At 38.1% G+C, this 19,708-nt stretch overlaps 1 protein-coding gene across 2 annotated transcripts; it reads left to right on the top strand.

Moving 5' to 3' along the window:
• Positions 1-3,059: 3,059 nt before the first annotated feature.
• Positions 3,060-19,615, top strand: LOC127436932 (F-box DNA helicase 1-like). Of its 2 annotated transcripts, XM_051691465.1 has the most exons (21): positions 3,060-3,196; positions 4,333-4,494; positions 4,590-5,062; positions 6,361-6,491; positions 7,927-8,059; positions 8,888-9,078; positions 11,141-11,215; positions 11,307-11,392; positions 11,556-11,724; positions 12,060-12,279; positions 12,379-12,466; positions 12,669-12,755; positions 12,960-13,096; positions 13,178-13,274; positions 16,025-16,188; positions 16,653-16,728; positions 16,888-17,091; positions 17,204-17,329; positions 18,055-18,161; positions 18,298-18,432; positions 18,655-19,615. In XM_051691465.1, exons 1-21 carry the CDS (start codon positions 3,178-3,180, stop codon positions 18,820-18,822), a joined length of 3,048 nt encoding a protein of 1,015 aa, XP_051547425.1. In that variant the 5' UTR covers positions 3,060-3,177; the 3' UTR covers positions 18,823-19,615. The 2 variants fall into 2 exon arrangements, 1 of the variants encoding a protein (XP_051547425.1); XR_007896483.1 differs by lacking the exon at positions 18,655-19,615 and having other exon boundaries at positions 17,204-17,379; positions 18,298-18,315.
• The last annotated feature ends 93 nt before the right edge of the window (positions 19,616-19,708 follow it).

Here is a 19,708-nt window from a genome sequence, read left to right as displayed (position 1 = left end):
ATTTAGACACTATCTACGAGTATCATTCTGTAAAACAAATTATTATTACAGTATATATTCAACATTGTAAATAATAATAGTCATAGAAAATAATCAATATATGCCATTTAAAAAAAATACAATAACTTTATTCTGTAAAACAAATAACCATATATGATATAAAATGTAATATATATATATATATATAATTACATGAAATAATGAAATAATGCAATAACTATTATATAATTACTGTTATGTGTGGTGGGGAAACTGTAAGCAAAACTAACTATGTTTGGTTGTTTATCAACGTTTTTAATTGACTAATACAAGAAAATCAAATAATCACTAAAATCACTAACGCACTAAATTTAAGCATAGGGTGACCAAACGTCCCGGTTTACCTGGGACAGTCCCGGTTGGAAGAGGTGTGTCCCGAGATCCTGACAATTCCCTAAAAATTTTAATTATGTCCCGGTTTCAGCTTGTAGGCTCACTGATTTTTTTCTTCTTTTAAATTAACCTTTGTGCGACCTTCGGGACATTTTTGTCTTTTTCATTTTCCTTTTTCCCGATCATTTTGGCTTTGTTAATGCCATCGTTAATACAAAATTATTGCCAAAGGTGTGCATTTTTGGGTGAATTTTGATATTTCAACCTCAGTTCCTATAATACATCTATAATACACTGTGTACACAAAATTGTTACACTCGGGACCTTAAGGACAAAAATGTCCCCATTGAAACCCATTAAAACTGCAATATTTGATCCCAGTGCCATTAAAGAATAAAATCATGAATTATATGATATTATGCTTTCATTCCGGAGCACTGGCTTCAAAATGGAAATTGTTAATATTTTCCACCAGATGGCGCCATTTTTCTCATGTTTAGCCTATGGAGCAAATACAAGCTTTTTATCTGTTTTCTGTTTGCTGTATTATAGAGCACTGTAGGCCAACTGAATAAATGATGCAGCTAAAATTGTGTGGGTGTTGTATGGATGTCAGAGTGTGTTTTGTATGTGTGTATTGAGAAGTGTGTGTGTGTGTGTGTGTGTGTGTGTGTGTGTGTGTGTGTGTGTGTGTGTGTGTGTGTGTGTGTGTGAAAAACAACAGTGGCGTTATACAAACAAATGGCATTTAAAGGGTTAAAATCCTGAAAATGAATGAATATTTGGTAGTTATGATCAGGACTGATGTTGGTTAAAAAATCTAAGTCAGTGAAAGTGGAAAATAATATTCATATATAATATTTTTAAAGCAGTTTTTTGACGCAGACATTTTTGTCCTCTAAGGACCTCTGAGTAACTTTTTTTTATTGACGCACAAGGGTTAAATATCCTCATTGTCCTTCTAGCTGTTGTCTCTGGTATCGTTTGCAGAGATGAGAAGCAATTTCGTTGATTTGACGTGATACTTTCATTCTAGTCTTTCAGTAAATCAGCTGAAATGTATCTGGTTACCATGGCAATGACGTCATGCGCTTGGCGCTCGCGTTCTTTGTCATTTCAGGTTTCCAGTGTTGTGTATTTTGTGTTAAAATGTGTACCTGACATGACATTTCATAATTACACATGCAATATGACATCATATGGATAGAACAGGCTACATGGAGTTTGAACATTAAAAAAGCTCAAATGTGGTTAAATAGTGAAAATAAAATATACATTTTCACAAACTATATATACACATTTAAGTGCAGAAGTGTGCATACCCTTTTTGTTTTATAAGTTGTCACACCACTTTTAGAATGTATACAAATATAAGAGATAAAAGATCATATTTTTTATGAAGTACTACCCTTCAAAAGCTACATTACACAACGTGTATTCTAATATACACAAGTCATCCTGTTCAAAAGTTTGCATCTCTTTGGTTATTGTGTTGCTTTCTTGCGCATCAATGAATGTTTGCACCTTTTGTAATAGTTGTTTGAGTCCATCAATTGTCCCAAGTGTCAAAAGATGGATGTCAATAATCCAGATAATCCAATAATTTAGCCACTTTTGGGAAGAACTCAAATGTGCAGAAGATGCTGGGAAACCGAAGAATGTACAGTAATTGGGGGATTTTTCTTAAGAAAAGTGGGCAGCTTCACTGCTCAGGACAAAGCAGGGACTCATGAACAATTATTACACAAACAGTCATTGATCATCGAGGGAATGTAACCTTTTGAACGGGGTCATTTGTGTAAATTCAGTGGCATATATGGAATGTGAGTATCTGTTATGTCATTTAGCTTCTTCAGGGCAGTACTAAATAAAAACAAAATGCAATTTTTATAATCCCTTTTATTATTTTTTAAAAATAAATAAATAAATAATGCTGTTCCATTATAAGTATTCTTTGTGAGTGAAATACCCTATCATTTATTTACATGTAGGGCCTACACAAGCATATCATAGAGCACAAATTATGATTAAAACTTGCATTATATTAAGCGTACAATATAAAAGATTATGCATTGTGGCAATCTACTAGCTTCTAGCCCCTTTTTAAATTACAGCGATGTGGTCCCTTAGTTTTTCTGCATTTGGCCCCCGAACAAAAAAGTTTGGACACCCCTGCACTAAAGCAATAACGCACTAAAACCAGAGGCTATTTAGCAAAACATCTATGAAATAAAGTTTAGACACTATGCATAAGCATCATTTTGTAAAACAAATCATTATTATATACTGTATATATTCATACAATATTGTAAATAATAAAAATTATAGAAAATAATCGATATAAGCCATTTTTAAAAACACAATAGCTTCATTCTGTAAAAAGAACTATATATATATATATATATATATTTAATAAAAATATTTTAAATATATAATTACACGAAATAATTGAAATAATGAAATAATTAATGCAATAATTGTTATATAATTACATTTATTTTTGAAAAAAAAAACAAAAACAGTCAGCAAAACATACTATGTTTGGTTGTTTATCTACATGGAAATTTTATTTTGTATTTTTTTTTTTTTATTTATTTATTTTTTTTGGCTTAGTTAAAACAGGTATTGATTGAGACGTGTCAAGAAAGACGCTAACTTTTATTTTGCAATAAATCGCAGCTTTTAATTTTTAGAGAAGGCGAGCGGAAATGTGTCCACCATGTGAAGTTGTTTATTTATGTAGACGCTTCCAATTAAACTTTTAAAATCTGACATATCGGAGATCCGTCTCGCCGTCTGTATATAATGGAATCGTCCATGAGAGGTAAATCTATGTGAAAATATGCCTGCTTTTGATCTTTCCCTTTATGGTCGTCTTGTTTGTGGTTGTTTGTTGTGAGTGGACTTTTGCGAGTTGCTAATACAGTAGGACCAAACTTATGTTTTGCTAATTTAAAATGAATGAACACAAATTTCTAGCCATGCTGCAGTAAAATATCATATTTAGCTAAGATCTTGCAGATTTTGACAAATGTCTATCTATGTCCCTGCCTAAAAAACAGTTATAACCTTCCTTAGCTGGTCTAATCTGATCTCCCAGCCTGGTCAAGGTGCTGCTCAGCTGGTTTTAGTTAAAAGACTGGGTGGTTTTCCAGCCTGACCAGCTTTAAACGAACAGTTCACCCAAAAATTTAAATTCTCTCATCATTTACTCACCCTCATGCCATCCCAGATGTGTGTGACTTTCTTTCTTCTGCAGAACACAAATGAAGATTTTTATTTAAAAAAATATTTCAGCTCTGTAGGTCCATACAATGCAAATAAATGGTGACCAAAACGTTGAAGCTCCAAAAAGCACATAAAGGCACCATAAAAGTAATCCATAAGACTCCAGTGGTTTAATCCATATCTTCTGAAGCTATATAATAGGTGTGGGTGAGAAACAGATCAGTATTTAAGTCCTTTTTACTATAAATCTCCACTTTCACTTTTACTTCCACATTCTTCTTTTGTTTTTGGGGGATTCGCATTCTTCATACATATCGCCACCTACTGGTTAGGGCTGGTCAAAGATGACTTAAATATGTTTCTGTTTCTCACCCAAACCTATCATATTGCTTCTGAAAACATAAATTTAAACACTGGAGTCGTACGGATTACTTTTATGCTGCCTTTATGTGTTTTATGGAGCTTTAAAGTTTTGGTCACCATTCACTTGCATTGCATGGACCTACAGAGCTGAAATCTTCTAAAAACCTTAACTTGTGTTCTGCAGAAGGAAAGTCATACACATCTGGGATGGCATGAGGGTGAGTAAATGATGAGAGAATTTTCATTTTTGCGTGGACTATCCTTATAACGATACTCAAAACCCCTCCAAAATCCCCCAACTGACCAGCTTAGACTGTTTCTTTCAGCCGGTTATATTGCTTGTTACCTGTCTGATGTGTCTTTATGTAGGAAGGGCCAAACGCAGACATTTGGGGCCATCGGAGTGTCATGATCTGGTCCAAAGCAGCATTGGAAACCAATGTCTTACACAGCCTTTCAATGTCAGTCTGAACAACAGAGATGCCAACCGTGGACTTCAGCCCAGAACACCCACCAAAAGAAGCAGACAAGGTGTAATTTGACTTTAGTACATCATTCTGCTGGAATCTGTGTTCTAATAATGCACAATTTTCCCCTTTAACACCTTTTGAATTTGGCTGTTAAAGCTACAGATAGTGTGGGAAAACAGAGGGGCATCACAGAGTTCTTCTCTGTCACTGGATTCATCAGCACCAGCCCTCAAAAAGGAATCAAGACTCCAGTCGAGGAGGAGGATGAGGGACCCCCTGGGAATCTCACTCCAAAAAAGGAAAATGAAAATGAGGAAGATGACTTTATGGAAGGAATCACTGAGGACATGTTCACTGAGGACTTGGAGGCAGGTATAAAATCAATTAAAAACGAAGAATTAGTCCTGGTGAAAAGAGAGGTAGATGAGGAGTACCCTGTTGATAGCTTACCTGACGCCCACTACGGGCTGCTGGGAGTGCAGGGCGGGCAGGCAGTGCCCCAGGGTCATCTCCAGGACCTGCCCGAGGAGATCCTGAGGACTGTGTTTGCATATCTGCCAGCGGACGATCTGTATCGACACATCAGCCTAGTTTGCCAGCACTGGAGGACCATCATTATGGATCCACAGGTGTGTTGCTATAAACACTACAGTGAAATATTTGGACACACTTGATTTATGTTTCTCAATCATGATCTTAAAAACATTTTGATTTAAATGTTTGTGCTTAAATGCTTAATTAGTTTTGTAGACAAATATACTGTAGGTTGTGCCTGTGTATGAATTTCTTTTCAAAGGTAAATTAACTGAGTTGGACCTGATACGGGGCTACTTTGAATAAGTTAAAATATGTATTTTTCCAGGCTGCTCTGGAAAAAGACTGTGTGGATGTTTCAAGGAGCACAATACTTGTTGACCTTTCTCCAAACATAGCACTTATGGTTGTGACCATAAAGCTCTATTTTGGTCTTGTCACTCCAAATTACAGTGTCCCAGAAGCTGTGAGGCGTGTCAAGGTGTTGTTGGGCATATTGTAACTGGGCTGTTTTGTGGCATTGACTTCTTTCTGGCAACTCGACCATGCAGCTCATTTTTGTTCAAATATCATCGTATTGTGCTCCTTAAAACAACCACACCGTCTTTTTCCAGAGCAACCTGTATTTCTCCTGAGGTTACCTGTGGGTTTTTCTTTGTATCCCGAACAATTCTTCTGGCAGTTGTGGCTGAAATCTTTCTTGGTCTACCTGACCTTGGCTTGGTTTCAAGAGATCCCCGAATTTTCCACTTCTTAATAAGTGATTGAACAGAACTGACTGGCATTTTCAAGGCTTTGGATATCTTTTTATATCCATTTTCATCTTTATAAAGTTCAATTACCTTGTTACGCAGGTCTTTTGACAGTTCTTTTCTGCTCCCCATGGCTCAGTATCTAGCCTGCTTAGTGCATCCACGTGAGAGCTAACAAACTCATTGACTGTTTATACACAGACACTAATTGCAATTGAAAAAGCCACAGGTGTGGGAAATTAACCTTTAATTGCCATTTAATTAATTGTGCATTAGGGGAAGCCATTCTTGTTTTGGGTTGTTGCATAAGATGGTCTCTTCTTCTGCACTTCTTCCTGTTGTGGTGGTTAGCAAACAGCGTTGCATTACCGCGCGCGCCCCCTTCTGGATTGGAGTGGATCGCCTGTGACTGACTCAGATGTATTCTTCATCTGATTGTATGCACCGAACCGTGACGTCGGTTCCGTGACGGTTCGGGACGAATACATGTACCGTTACACCCCTAATATATCTATCTATCTATCTATCTATCTATCTATCTATATATATATATATATATATATATAAAATATATAATGTATATATAGACATAGACATTTATCTGATGACAGTATTTTGACATCTACTGATTTCTATTGTAGTTTCTTCCTTGGAAGAAGTTGTACTACAGATACCGTAAGCGGGAAAATAAGGCAGTGGAGCAGGTGAAGTCTATCCTGGAAGAAAATCACATAAGCAAAAAGCATGACCTGTGCCTTCTCAATATGGTGAGGTAAGAATGCATGATGCTCAGTCAGTAAAGAAACAGAGTGTGGGTGCTATATTGGCTTGCCTGCAGTCCTGACATGTCTCTAATTGAAAATTAGTGGCAATTTATGTGGTGCAAAATACGGCAATGAAGCCCCCGTGCAATTGTGCAGCTGAAGACCTGCATAAATGAATGGGGGAAAATTCCGCTTGCTGAACTTAAAGGGATAGTTCATCCAAAAATGTAAACTCTCTCATCATTTACTCGCCCTCTTGCTATCCAAGATATATGACATTCTTTCTTCTGCAGAACACAAATGAAGATTTTTAGAAGAACATTTCAGCTCTGTAGGTTCATACAATGCAAGTGAATGGATGCCAAAATGTTTAAGTTCCAAAAAGCACAAAGTCAGCATAAAAGTAATCCATTTGACTCCACTGGTTATATCCATGTCTTCAGATATGATAGGTGTGGGTGAGAATCAGATCAAAATTTAAGTCTGTTTTTTTTACCATAAATTCTCTTCTCTGCCCAGTAGGTGGTGATATGCACTAAGAATGCGAATCACCGGGGGCCTGGGTAGCTCAGTGGTAAAAGACACTAGTTCGAATCCCAGGGTGTGCTGAGTGACTCCAGCCAGGTCTCCTAAGCAACCAAATTGGCCCAGTTGCTAGGGAGGGTAGAGTCACATGGGGTAATCTCCTCGTGGTCACTATAATGTGAGTTGGGCATGGATGCCGTGGTGGATGGCGTGAAGCCTCCACACACGCTATGTCTCTGTGGCAACGCGTTCAACAAGCCACGTGATAAGATGCGCAGGTTGACGGTCTCAGACGCGGAGGCAGCTGGGATTCGTCCTCTGCCACCCTGATTGAGGCGAGTCAGTACGCCACCACGAGGACTTAGAGCGCACTGGGAATTGGGGAGAAAAAGGGGACAAAATAAAAAATAAATAAATCTTCGTTTGTATTTAGCAGAAGAAAGTTATACACATCTGGGATGGCATGAGGGTGAGTAAATGATGAGAGAATTATAATTTTTGGGTGAACTATCCCTTTAACAAACTTATCTTAAGTGCTTAAGTGTTATTAGGAAAAATTATGTTACACAGTGGTAAACACTCGACTGTCCCAATTTTTGTGGAGCGTGTTGCAATCATCTGATTTAAAATGAGTGTAAATTAAAAAATTAAATAATAAATAATAATAATTAAGTTCACAAGGTAAACATAAATAATTTGTTGTTGTAGTGCTTTCAATATAGCCCTGGTTGAATCAGATTTACAAATTACACCTTTTTGTTTTTATTAGAATTTTCCATAATGTCCCGACTTTTTCCGAATTGGAGTTGTACCGGTACATTGTTTACATGTCACAATCACTGGAATATAATGGCTTTAGATTTGTTGTTTTATATTAGCACTTGAAATATGAGTTTATTTTCCACCTGTTTATTTCAGGTACATGTCTCAGTTCAAACACAGTAAGAGCGTGAATGTGAAGGACGTGTTGGCGTGTGTGAAAGGACATCGGCTCTACACCCAGGCTGAGGCCTGCATCAAACACAGACTGCCAGACATGGTGGACGATGAGGTACTGTGAACCCACAGTCAACAATTACTGAAACTACAAGTTTATTTTAGTGGTCGTATCTCAACAGAGGCCTGCTAAAAGCATCTATATAATTTCAAGTGTTTTCTCATATGCGTTTCAACTGTGGTTTACTCACACTAGTCTTGTACCAAACCCCTTTAACGTTCGTTCTTTCATGGAACACAAAAGGAGATTTAGGGCAGAATGACCATTCACTTTCTTTGCATTTGTTTTCCATACAATAAATGGTGACTGAGGCTTTCATTCCGCTTAAAATCAACTTTTGTGTCCCACGGAAGAAACAGAGTTATGCAGGTGTGGAAGAAGTGTTCTTTTTTTTTCCCTTTTCACCCAATTTGGAATTCCCAATTCTAAATTCTCGTGGTGGCGTAGCGACTCGCCCCAATCTGGGTGGTAGAGGAAGAATCTCATTTGCCTCCGCGTCTGAGACCATCAATCCCCGCATCTTATCACGTGGCTTGTTTAGTGCGCTACCGCGGAGACATAGCACATGTGGGGGCTTCAAGCTATTCTCCGCGGCATCCACGCACAAGTCACCACGCGCCCCACAGAGAGCGAGAATCACATTATAGCGACCACGAGGAGGTTACCCCATGTGACTCTACCCTCCATAGCAACTGGGGCAATTTGGTTACTTGGGAGACCTGGCTGGAGTTACTCAGCATGCTCTGGATTCGAACTCGTGACTCCAGGGGTGGTAGTCAGCATCTTTACTCGCTGAGCTATTCAGTCCCCTGATGAAGAAGTGGTTTTGATTTAAAATTTTGACGATTTGTTTGTTAAATTGTTGGTTTGACTGTATTTTAGGGACCGAACCCATGGTCCGCCATGTCCCTGATATTGATACTGGCTGACGCAGTGAAAGATGTCTTGGACCTGGTAGCTCTTCTGCAGAAGTCTGGATGTCTGCTGACAGCAGGGGGAGTCTCTGAGTACCTGTGGGCCATGGCAACTTTGCTTTTGGCCATGAGAAAGAACAATATAAACATAAGCAACAGGTTAGGAAAGAACTTGCTCTATTCATTCTGTGACTAACACAACCAAAACCATGTAGTCACCACCACAGTGACTTACTAGGGTATGTTTTTTTTTATTATGCGGTGCTATGCACATAATAAAGGTCTAGATAGATAGATAAATGGATAGATAGATTGATAGATGGCAAGAAAGAGAGCGAAATTAAATGCAGGCTAAAGGCCTTGTTTACATTTGAATTTGTGAATATTTTTAACTGTTGAAATTTGAATAGTCTTAGCCAGAGCATATTTAGCAGAGACGAGTCACTTCTATTAAAAGGAATGGGAGAAACTGGAACGCCCAACCAAGACGCTCTAGCACCCAACGGATGTAGAAAGGAAGTCCAGCCTTAGAGGTAAAAGAGCCAATCACCTTTTAGATACAGACATCACCTGTCAATCAACTCATGCGCATTAGCTATACAAGCCAGGAAAATTGCGTGTTTTAGCATAATAGACCTTATTCACGCTAGCGCCATCTTTTATTTTGAATGGGAATGACAACAAGGCTGTGAGGGATAGACTTACAGTCTTTTCAATGGCATGAACGGTTTAAAATTCACTGAATGTTCTCGGACAGATATGTTATTAATGTTTTGTCCACGAAATGATCCTAGAACACTTTAAACTGCAGTACAGCCCACTGAAGAGACTTTAAGTCACAGCCTCATTGTCATTCCCATTAAAAATCAAAGATGGCATTAGTGTGAATAAGGTCTATATGAGGTAAAGCAGAATTTATGATTCCCATATTATCAATTGAATTGCTGATTTGAAATATGTTCTTTGATTGTAATCTTGACCGACCGTTTTTTAGATTTCGGTGTTCCCCCATTCAAGTAGATAGGAGCTGCACTGCAATGACTACAAATAGCCTGCCGAGACCGTTCCAAAGATGGTCGACAGTGGACTGACTTGCTAGAAACACTGTCTTAGCCTGTTTGAACATTACTTTCGTCAAAGTCTATGGGATTTTTGATAATCCGCTGTGTGTAATTCTGATCAGTTAAAAAAGACCTTATTCACAGCGGCGGCATCTTTGTTTTTTAATGGGAATGACAATGAGGCTGTGATTTAAAGTCTCTTCAGTGGGCTGTACTGCAGTTTAAAGTGTTCTAGGATTATTTCGTGGACAAAACATTAATAAAATATCTAAGAACATTCAGTGTACAAAGAACTCCAGACAGCATGAGTTGTGGAAAGTCAGATGTGATCTAGGAGCTTTATACAGCTTTATGCCATTCGTGCCAGTGAAGAGACTGTAAGTCTGTCCCTCACAGCATTGTTGTCATTCCCATTAAAAATCAAAGATAGCGTTAGCATGAAAAAGGTCTATAGCCTCCCGAGTCAGAGCAGTCTGAAGGTCTGTGCCAAGTTTGGTAGATGTTTCTTGAAAGCTCTAGGAGGAGTTACAGCCAGAAATTTTGGTCTTGGTGTAGAAAGAAACTTAAGTAAACAATATCTGTAAAATAACAGTTTGTTGGCTTTTTCAAGCCAACATAATTAACCATATAACCATGCATTCTTAGGATGGCAAAATAGGCTAACATTTAAAAAGGGAGAAAATGTCCATATTTGTTTGTTGTTGATGTCAAAAGTTGTGTCCAATCAAACAGTCTTTTGTCACAAATTTGTCAAATTAGACAGATGGCAACATGGACAGGTTGCTTGAAATCCTTGAAAAGCATTAACAAAACTACATTAAATAAGAGTTCACTTGCAGCAAGGATTGAAATGGTTTTTTCAGTTTCTTTTGTGCAGTGAATTTTTGGCTGTCAAAAGCATGAAACAATCAAAATTCAAGTGTCATATAGAAACCAGAATTGTCAGTCATGGTAATAATTTAGTATATTGTTGGGCCTGTGCAGTTTGTGGAAATATTAATACATTTCAATGTCTGATTTTAAGGACATTTTTGTTTACTTTGTACGCTAATTTTGTTGGGTTGCCATTTGATATCCAATGTAAAACCTGGGTCATAAAACAAACAAATTGGGAACCACTGATCTAGATGATTCTTCCCTTTTGCATTTCCATATTTTAGGTGGCATTACAATATCTTCTATGTTCTGCACTTAATGGAGAATGCACCTCCTCCTCCGGGCTTACAAGACAGCAGGTGGGCGGCCGATATAATATTGTTTCTAATTAATTGTAATGAGAAGGGACGGATTGAAATTAACCATTGTCATCATTGACTTCATCCTCAGACAGCTTCACGTCACTCATGAGCAGCGGCAAATTCTTAATCATGACATCCAGAGACATCATGTCGTAAAAATTATGGCTTTTGCAGGTAAAGAAATAACATCCATCTCATGCCTAAATAAAGTAAGTAGTATTTGACTGGTCATGTGATATTTAAATGGCAGCCACCATGACGGGGCAAATCTGTTTTTAAAGATCATGACAATTGTTACTCTGCTTGAAGATGAAACTGTGAAATGCTCTTATTGCAGGCACTGGAAAGACGACCACACTTGTGAAGTACGCGGAGCAAAGGCCACAAATGCGTTTCCTCTACCTGGCCTTTAACAAATCTGTGGCAGTGCAAGCTCGGCGCTCTTTCCCAACCAATGTGGAATGCAGTACTGTCCATTCTATGGCCTTCAAAGCCATTGGAGTGAGGTCAGTTTAAACAATTCCCCATATAGATAAGAGATTAAAGTGTCAATTTACGTTTGGGCCAGTGGCTCCTGTTTTTCTCTGTAAACTAAGGAGGGAATTCTCTAAAACTGAACCACAGTCATAAATAGCTTGTTTTTTTGCAATGGACATTAATAGCGTGACTTTAAGTTGCAGGTTTTTGTGCTTAATACCGCTTGCAAATGTTTTCAGTGAATTACCCCCTGAATAATCAATCCGCTATAGCCATAGGAAGTGATGCACTCTCTTCTTGTTACATCTGTCAGGACTTGACTGTGAGTATTAATGCTCATTTTTACCTCTTTCCTGCTACAAAGGTATAAAAACATCAATAAACTGTCCAACAATTTGCAGCCGTTTGAGGTGGCGTGGATATTGCCTGAAGGGCACGGGGGATTTGTAAATGCTAAAGTGGTGACACAAACTGTCAACAAATTCTGGGCATCTGTAGACCAGCGCGTCGGCCCGCAGCACGTTCCACAAGAGTACAAGAATACACACGGCCACCCAGAGTACCCAGGCGAACGAGAGAAAATGGTAAAGATGCACTGTTAAATCAATTTACACTCTTGAATTCAGCTTTTGAAGATGTTGTTTTTATGTTGGTGATGATCTGTCATGCATTTCTCTCTCCAGATATTTGCAGGTATTGCACAGGATTTATGGGACAAAATGGTAGAGCTGCAGCCCAAAAGAGAGAGGGTGTACAACATGACCCATGATGGTAAGCAGTAAAAAATTGAATTTATCAGATATTTCAACACATTGTGGCAGTATTTTATTATATTTTTTAAATCAGATGGTATGATTTCCTTTCAAGGTAAAAGACTCCACAGCAAGTCCCATAGACAAATCCAAAAATCATATTTCATGTATTATTTAGACGACACATCAGTGTAAATAGATTCTCTTGATTGTTGCCACAGGTTACCTTAAACTCTGGCAGTTGACAAGACCAGAGCTGGACCATTATGATGTAATTTTTATTGATGAAGCTCAGGATTGTACACCAGGTAAAGACATGTGTAGTTTGATGAATTAATTAGTTATAGTTCATATATTATATTATAATATATAAATTTGTATGTAGGTATGCATGCATGAATGTGATATAGTTTTTGTCCAGTATGGTATTTGTTGAAGAGCTGAATTGTGTGGTTTCAGATAATTCTGTAGTGTGTTGATTAGGATCGTATTTTTGGTGTTTCTTTTTCCAGTCATCATGGACATCATGCTCTCTCAGAGCTGTGGAAAAATCCTGGTTGGAGATCCCCATCAACAGATCTACACTTTCAGAGGAGCTGTCAATGCTTTGCGTGCTGTTCCTCACACACACATCTACTATCTCACGCAGGTACACAAAGACAAGGCAATTCCTGACAAAATTCATAGATTAAGTTGCACATGCTAACATCACTACTCCGGTTCTTTGCAGAGCTTCAGGTTTGGCTCTGAGATTGCCTATGTTGGTGCTACAATTTTGGACAGTTGTAAAAAGGTGAAGCATATATTGGTTGGTGGGAATCAGGATGGTAAGTTATTGTATTGGGTGAATGTCAAGAAAAAGAATGGACATATTTGCTTAAGGAAAATGTACTTTTAATGCAAAATAATTATTCACATTACCATATTTAAACATCTGGAAAGTAGATTTTAAAATGTATCTATATATACATCTAATATATACACCGATCAGCCACAACATTAAAACCACCTGTCTGGGGGCCTGGGTAGCTCAGTGGTAGAGACGCTGGCTACCACCCCTGGAGTTCGCTAGTTCGAATCCCAGGGCGTGCTGAGTGACTTCAGCCAGGTCTCCTAAGCAACCAAATTGGCCCGGTTGCTAGGGAGGGTAGAGTCACATGGGGTAACCTCCTCGTGGTCGTTATAATGTGGTTCGTTCTCAGTGGGGCGCGTGGTGAGTTGAGCGTGGATGCCGCGGTGGATGCCGTGAAGCCTCCACATGTGCTATGTCTCTGTGGCAACGCGCTCAACAAGCCACGTGATAAGATGCATGGGTTGACGGTCTCAGATGCGGAGGCAGCTGGGATTCGAACACGAGGACTTAAAAAAGCGCATTGGGAATTGGGCATTCCAAATTGGGTGAAAAAGGGGGAAAAAAGACTGTTGTGTGTGAAAATCCCAGGAGATCAGCAGTTACAGAAATACTCAAACCAGCCCGTCAGACACCAACAACTATGCCACGGTCCAAATCACTGAGATCAAATTTTTTCCCCATTCTGATGTGAACATTAACTGAAGCTCCTGATCCGTATCTGCTTGATTTTATGCACTGCACTGCTGCCACACGATTGGCTGATTAGATAATTGCAGGGATGATTGTTGGTGCCAGATGGGCTGGTTTGAGTATTTCTGTAACTGCTGATCTCCTGGGATTTTCACACACAACAGTCTCTAGAATTTACTCAGAATGGTGCCAAAAACAAAAAACATCCAATGAGCGGCAGTTCTGTGCATGGAAACGTCTTGTTGATGAGAGTGGTCAACAGAGAGTGGCCAGACTGGTTCCAACTGACAAAGTCTGCGGTAACTCAGATAACTGCTCTGTACAATTGTGGTGAGAAGCATATCATGTCAGAGTGCTATTCTGAGATGCGGGTTGGCGCTGTTTTGGTGGCACGAGGGGGACCTACACAATATTAGGCAGGTGGTTTTAATGGTGTGTGTGTGTATGTGTATATGTAGGTATGTGTGTGTGTGTGTGTGTATATATATATATATATATATATATATATATATATATATATATATATATACATATACATATACATACAGTTGCAATCAAAATTATTCAACACCCCTGACCAGCAATATATTCTGGTGATGTGAATTAAAACACATCAACTAAAACCTCAGTAAACAGTTTTTAATACACATTTGAGTGATTTTGAGAACAAAGAGTTCAGTTTACCCAAATTTTAAAATAAAAAACAACTAATTCCCTCCACAATTGTCATGTCAAATAAATGTTTCAGGTAAGTGTTCTAAGGCTTCGGACACCTCTCTATTAGAATTTTTACACATTTCTCATGAGCAAAAGCTTCCAGCTCATTGACCTTCTTTGGTTTTTGTGCTGCCACTGCTTCCTTGAAATCCCATCAAAGGTTTGCAATGGGATTTTAATGATGGACTGAAAGGGCCATTTAAGGACATTCCACGACCTATCCCTGAACCAGATTTTGGACAACTTGGATGTATCCTTGGTGTTATTGTCTTGCTGGAAAGTCCAGTGATCACGAGCTTCAATTTACACACTGAAGGCATCACATTTTTCATGCCAAAATGGCCTGATACCTGAAAGAATCCATGGTGTCAGTCACATAGTCAGGATAGCCGTTTCCTGCAGCCGCAAAACACCCCCATAACAGGACTGACCCACCTCCATGCTTGACAGTGGGGATGGTGTCGTTCTTGTCATCACCTAGTCATCTTACTCCAGACGTACTGCTGACCCATGGGTCTAAAACTCATTTTCAGTTTAGTGTCATACGTCTATAAAACCTTCTTCCAGGACTCCACAGGTCTTTCCTAATTACTTCTTGAATATTCAAGTCAACATTTTCCTTGGTGAAGTTTTGCTTTCTTCCACACCCCAAGAAGATTGCTGTTGTACCATATTTAAAAAATGCATGAATGGTGCTGCCAACTTTGTCTATTGGAAATTGTAGTGCTTTGGAAATGTACTTTTAGCCATGACCTTTCTTGTGTAATGAAATAATCTCCTCTATTAGCTTTTGAGACAGCTTACATTTAATTGCATTTTTTGCATAGAAATACATTTTTGCTTACAACGCTAAACTTACATTTTAAAACTTAAATAAGTGCCATTGCAGATTGATGACTTAATTTTGTTTTAAAACAATTACTTGTGTAGCCTTACATATTTAAGAAACAGCTAAATGCAATAGGGGTTGAATAATTATGACATGGCTGTATTTTTAAAAAATCCTGCTATTTACAAATATTAGGTTATATGACTACTACACTATGACTTTGAATGTGTCACTCAACTGATATAGATGTAAAGTTTAAAAATTCTGGGTCATCAGAAAAGCTTACCTTTGTAAATCCTTACTGTCTTAGGGGGGTTGAATAACTTTGATTGCAACTTATTATGGTTATTTTATTATTATTATTATTTTATTTTTTTGTGAAATATAGTGTGAAATATGATCTAGGCATGCTCTTTTTGAGTTTCACCCACTTTCAAACCACTCATATGTGAATATAGCCCCACTTGCTTTTGTTTTTGTGCTCTCAGGCTTTGTGAGAGGAGAGCACAGTCAAACCCTGGAATGTTTGAAGCTGGGGCAGAAGCTGCTGGAAGGGAGTGTGGCCATTCTAAGTCGTTGTAACACCACTGTATTTAGTGAAGCTGTCCGACTCACAGACGTCAACCCTAGCTGCAAGATCTACATTGTGGGAGTGAGTGCTTTACACATTTACCTGACTGACGCAGTTATGCAACAAAGTGTTAAGCAACAAGCCCTTCTCTTCCATGTCAGTCTAAGTTTTTGGTCCAATTCTGCCACAACCGACAACAGCGACATGTGGCAAGACTTTTTTAATTTTTCAATTGTTTAGGTCCTATTGTCATCCCATTGCTCTTGGTATCCCCACCAACAGTGAAATCTGAGTGGTCCAAACTCCTGCACCAATAGCTGTACTTTAAACATCAAATATGTTCTGAGTGGCTTTGATTTTATTTGCTTTACGCAGCATTTCATGTTCAGAAAAATTACTTAACGTTCAACGTATCTTGTTGCATCTAATTAAGACACGGTGCTACATTATGGGTGGATGAAATAAATTTGCTCACACATATCACTGTATTTGGTAAAAAAAAAATAAAAAAAAAGATGTCTCTAAAAGTTAATCTCTGATTTCAGGGTGTTGAAAACTTTGGACTGGAGAAAATCATGGATATCTGGGTCCTGATGCAACCAGAGGACAAACGCATTAAGGGTGAGTCACATCTCAACCACTCTAGATTTATATCTAATATTACCTTAACCTTAACCGACTAAAGGTTGTTTAAGAGGTTCTCAATTTTCATTTATTAAACCTCATGACGTCCCAAACCCATACAACCTTTCTTTTTTGGGTTTTATTTCTCTGCCTCAGAGAGCCTCACGATCAATGATTACTTCATCCGGAGATTCTGCAGAGACAAGATGGGTGGATACAGAGGTCTAAAGGGATATGCCATGGCCTCGGAAGATCGCGAGCTAGAGGCCAAGGTAGCTGTGGTGGAAAAATACGGTACACGCATTCCAGAGCTGGTTCAGCAGATCTACCGTTGTGCCCAGAGAAGCCCTCTGTGTGCAGGTAAGAGAGGCAGACACAGAGAAAAAGGCTGCAATAAAATCGTTGTACACCTACAGCCCTGCATCTTTACACAATAAATATCTTTATCTCTCTGATTGTATAATATTTACAGATTTTATCCTTGGTACGGTCCATAAGTCTAAAGGGCTGGAGTTTGACGTAGTGGTAGTGACAGATGACTTCATGAAAGTTCCATGTGCCCGACACAACCTGCAGAGCATGGGTGGTTTAAGCACAGTTTTGTGAAATTTCTTCAAGAAAGCATCAATAAATGGCTCTACGTTTAATGTAAGAAAAACTCTTACTATTACAGCCTCTGGACAGCCTCAAAGCCTTGGTATTATTAGCCAAGTGATTGTCTGCACACCTGATAGATCAAAGGGCCCAGGATTTGAAATATGTTGGCACAGACGGACTATAGTTTCACCTACATTTTGCCATCAATTTAAACCAGTCAATGGAGAATATTGTATTCCTTTCTGATACACTCTGCTGCAATCCGTAGTAAACAGCTAATTCCCTAAAGGTACATTTTTAAGGTGATCACATTTTCTTTGGTTTTTTGCAGAGAGGATGTTTACGTAGACGTCTTAAAGGCACAGCAGTTAAAACAGCGTCAGAGGGATAGTTGAAAAATGGCCATGAAAAATTAGATTTTTATGTTTTTTGGTGCAAAGACTTTTAATAACATGAAAAAATAATAATAATGGTAACACATTAAAATAAGGTTCCAGTTCCATCAACATATACAACTTATGACTTTAAAAATGCAAAAAAAAAAAAAAGTATACTGAAAGTTACTGTAAAAAGTATGTGTTAATTTACATTAAGATTTATAAATGCTTAATAAGTAGTGGTCATTGTTAGTTCATGTTAACTATGTTGTAAACTAATGTTAATAAATGGAACCTTATTGTAAAGTGTTACCAAAATAATGATAAAGTATTTTCTCTCTGGCTGTAGGAAATGTCCCAGATGATGAGTGGAACCTGTTATATGTGGCTGTCACACGAGCCAGGAGCGCTCTTTACATCACTAAAACCATCAAAAACATCCTCACATTTACTGGAGTGAGTTATTGCTGTCTATATGTACATTAATCTTACCTTTAGTCTTTATCATCCATTATAAAGCCTAAGGAATATCCAGATATCATGTTGCAGAAATATTTTCATCATCCATATACCTACTTCTTATGTGCCGCAGGAGTACTTCCTAAGGTCAGAGCTGACCAGCACTCTGTTAAGTAAAGACCCGTCTCTCCTCTGCTCCATTGAAAACTGTAACAATAACATCACGGGAGATGCCGTCCTCAGCATGTGCAGACACCCCATCAGATATGTCAGTGTCCTTTTTATCTTTTTGTTCATTTGTCATTCATTTACCCATTATTCGTTTCATTCAGTTTGCTTTGGATAAAAGCATCTACCAAATGAATAAATATGCCTAGTTATACAGTAATCATGAACAAGTCATGGAAATGTATTGTTCAAAATGTGTGGGAACCCTGTCTGTTGTAATGACTGTATAGTTGGCTTTATTTATTAAATATGTGTGTTTCAGATGGACAGTGTGGACGAGGGAGGTGTTCTGTGTTTGACCTGTGTGGAACAGCGCATTGGCCCTGTCGCCTTCCTTCTCTCCACTCCTGAGCGGGTCCGATCCATGCACTATACAAATGAAAGAATACACCTGCCCATCAACGTCGCCATGCTGTTGGCTCTGCTATAAGAGTTTGTCCATGTGAACGCATGTTCACATCCTTTGAGTGGCCTTGTGCATTTGTGTCTTTCAGAGTACTTTTTTAAACCCTCTGAAACATTAAGCTTACATTTGTGGATGGTTCTACATCTGGAGCATGTACTTTACATGTTTAATTTTATTAAGGTATTTACAGTAACTGTTTTTAATTGTTGTAAACATGTCTATGCTTTCTCATTTATTTTGCTGTTCCAGGATCTCTCATTGCGTCTTGCTTTTTTCTTTGGAAAACTGTGTTAACAATGACGTAATTGTTTTAGTTGGAGAATAAGCAGTTTGGCAGCTAAATTTTGTTGCCTTAAAGGGTCCCTGTGCAAGTCTCCTGTACAATATTACTACTGTTGTGAATGACACAACAGTGTTGAGGACCACTAATGTATAAAATTGTGTTATAGTTTGTGTAGTCATTGAGTAAAAATGTCACAGATTTTAATATTAATGTCATTTATGGTAAGTCTAATAACCGTCCAGACATCACAGCTTCATGTAGAGATATGTGGTGTGATTTAGACTAATGTGAGCTTTGCGCTTTTATTTCTAGACGTTAGACATTGATTGATTGTCTAATCTTGTTTGTTTTTTTTAAAGGCATTTTTATTTATTTAAGAAAGCATGATTATATAATTTGTCCCCAGAAAAGCTTAAAACTAAATGTATATAATGTAATAAGTGGAATGTATTGTTTAAACACAATTTTAGGGCCATTATAAAACATCACAAAACATTTTATTAAAATATTTTATATTTAATCATTAAAATCATTGCATTATGTAAGATATGACATCATAAAATAATGCATGTAGTAGCATTTCATTATGATAGTGTCATCTATTATATTGGCCACATGTTCATATTT

Source organism: Myxocyprinus asiaticus, chromosome 47 (assembly GCF_019703515.2).
Source record: "Myxocyprinus asiaticus isolate MX2 ecotype Aquarium Trade chromosome 47, UBuf_Myxa_2, whole genome shotgun sequence".
Taxonomy (NCBI): domain Eukaryota; kingdom Metazoa; phylum Chordata; class Actinopteri; order Cypriniformes; family Catostomidae; genus Myxocyprinus; species Myxocyprinus asiaticus.
The sequence above is the reverse complement of the archived record's forward strand: the minus strand, read 5'-3'. Positions and strand labels throughout refer to the sequence as shown.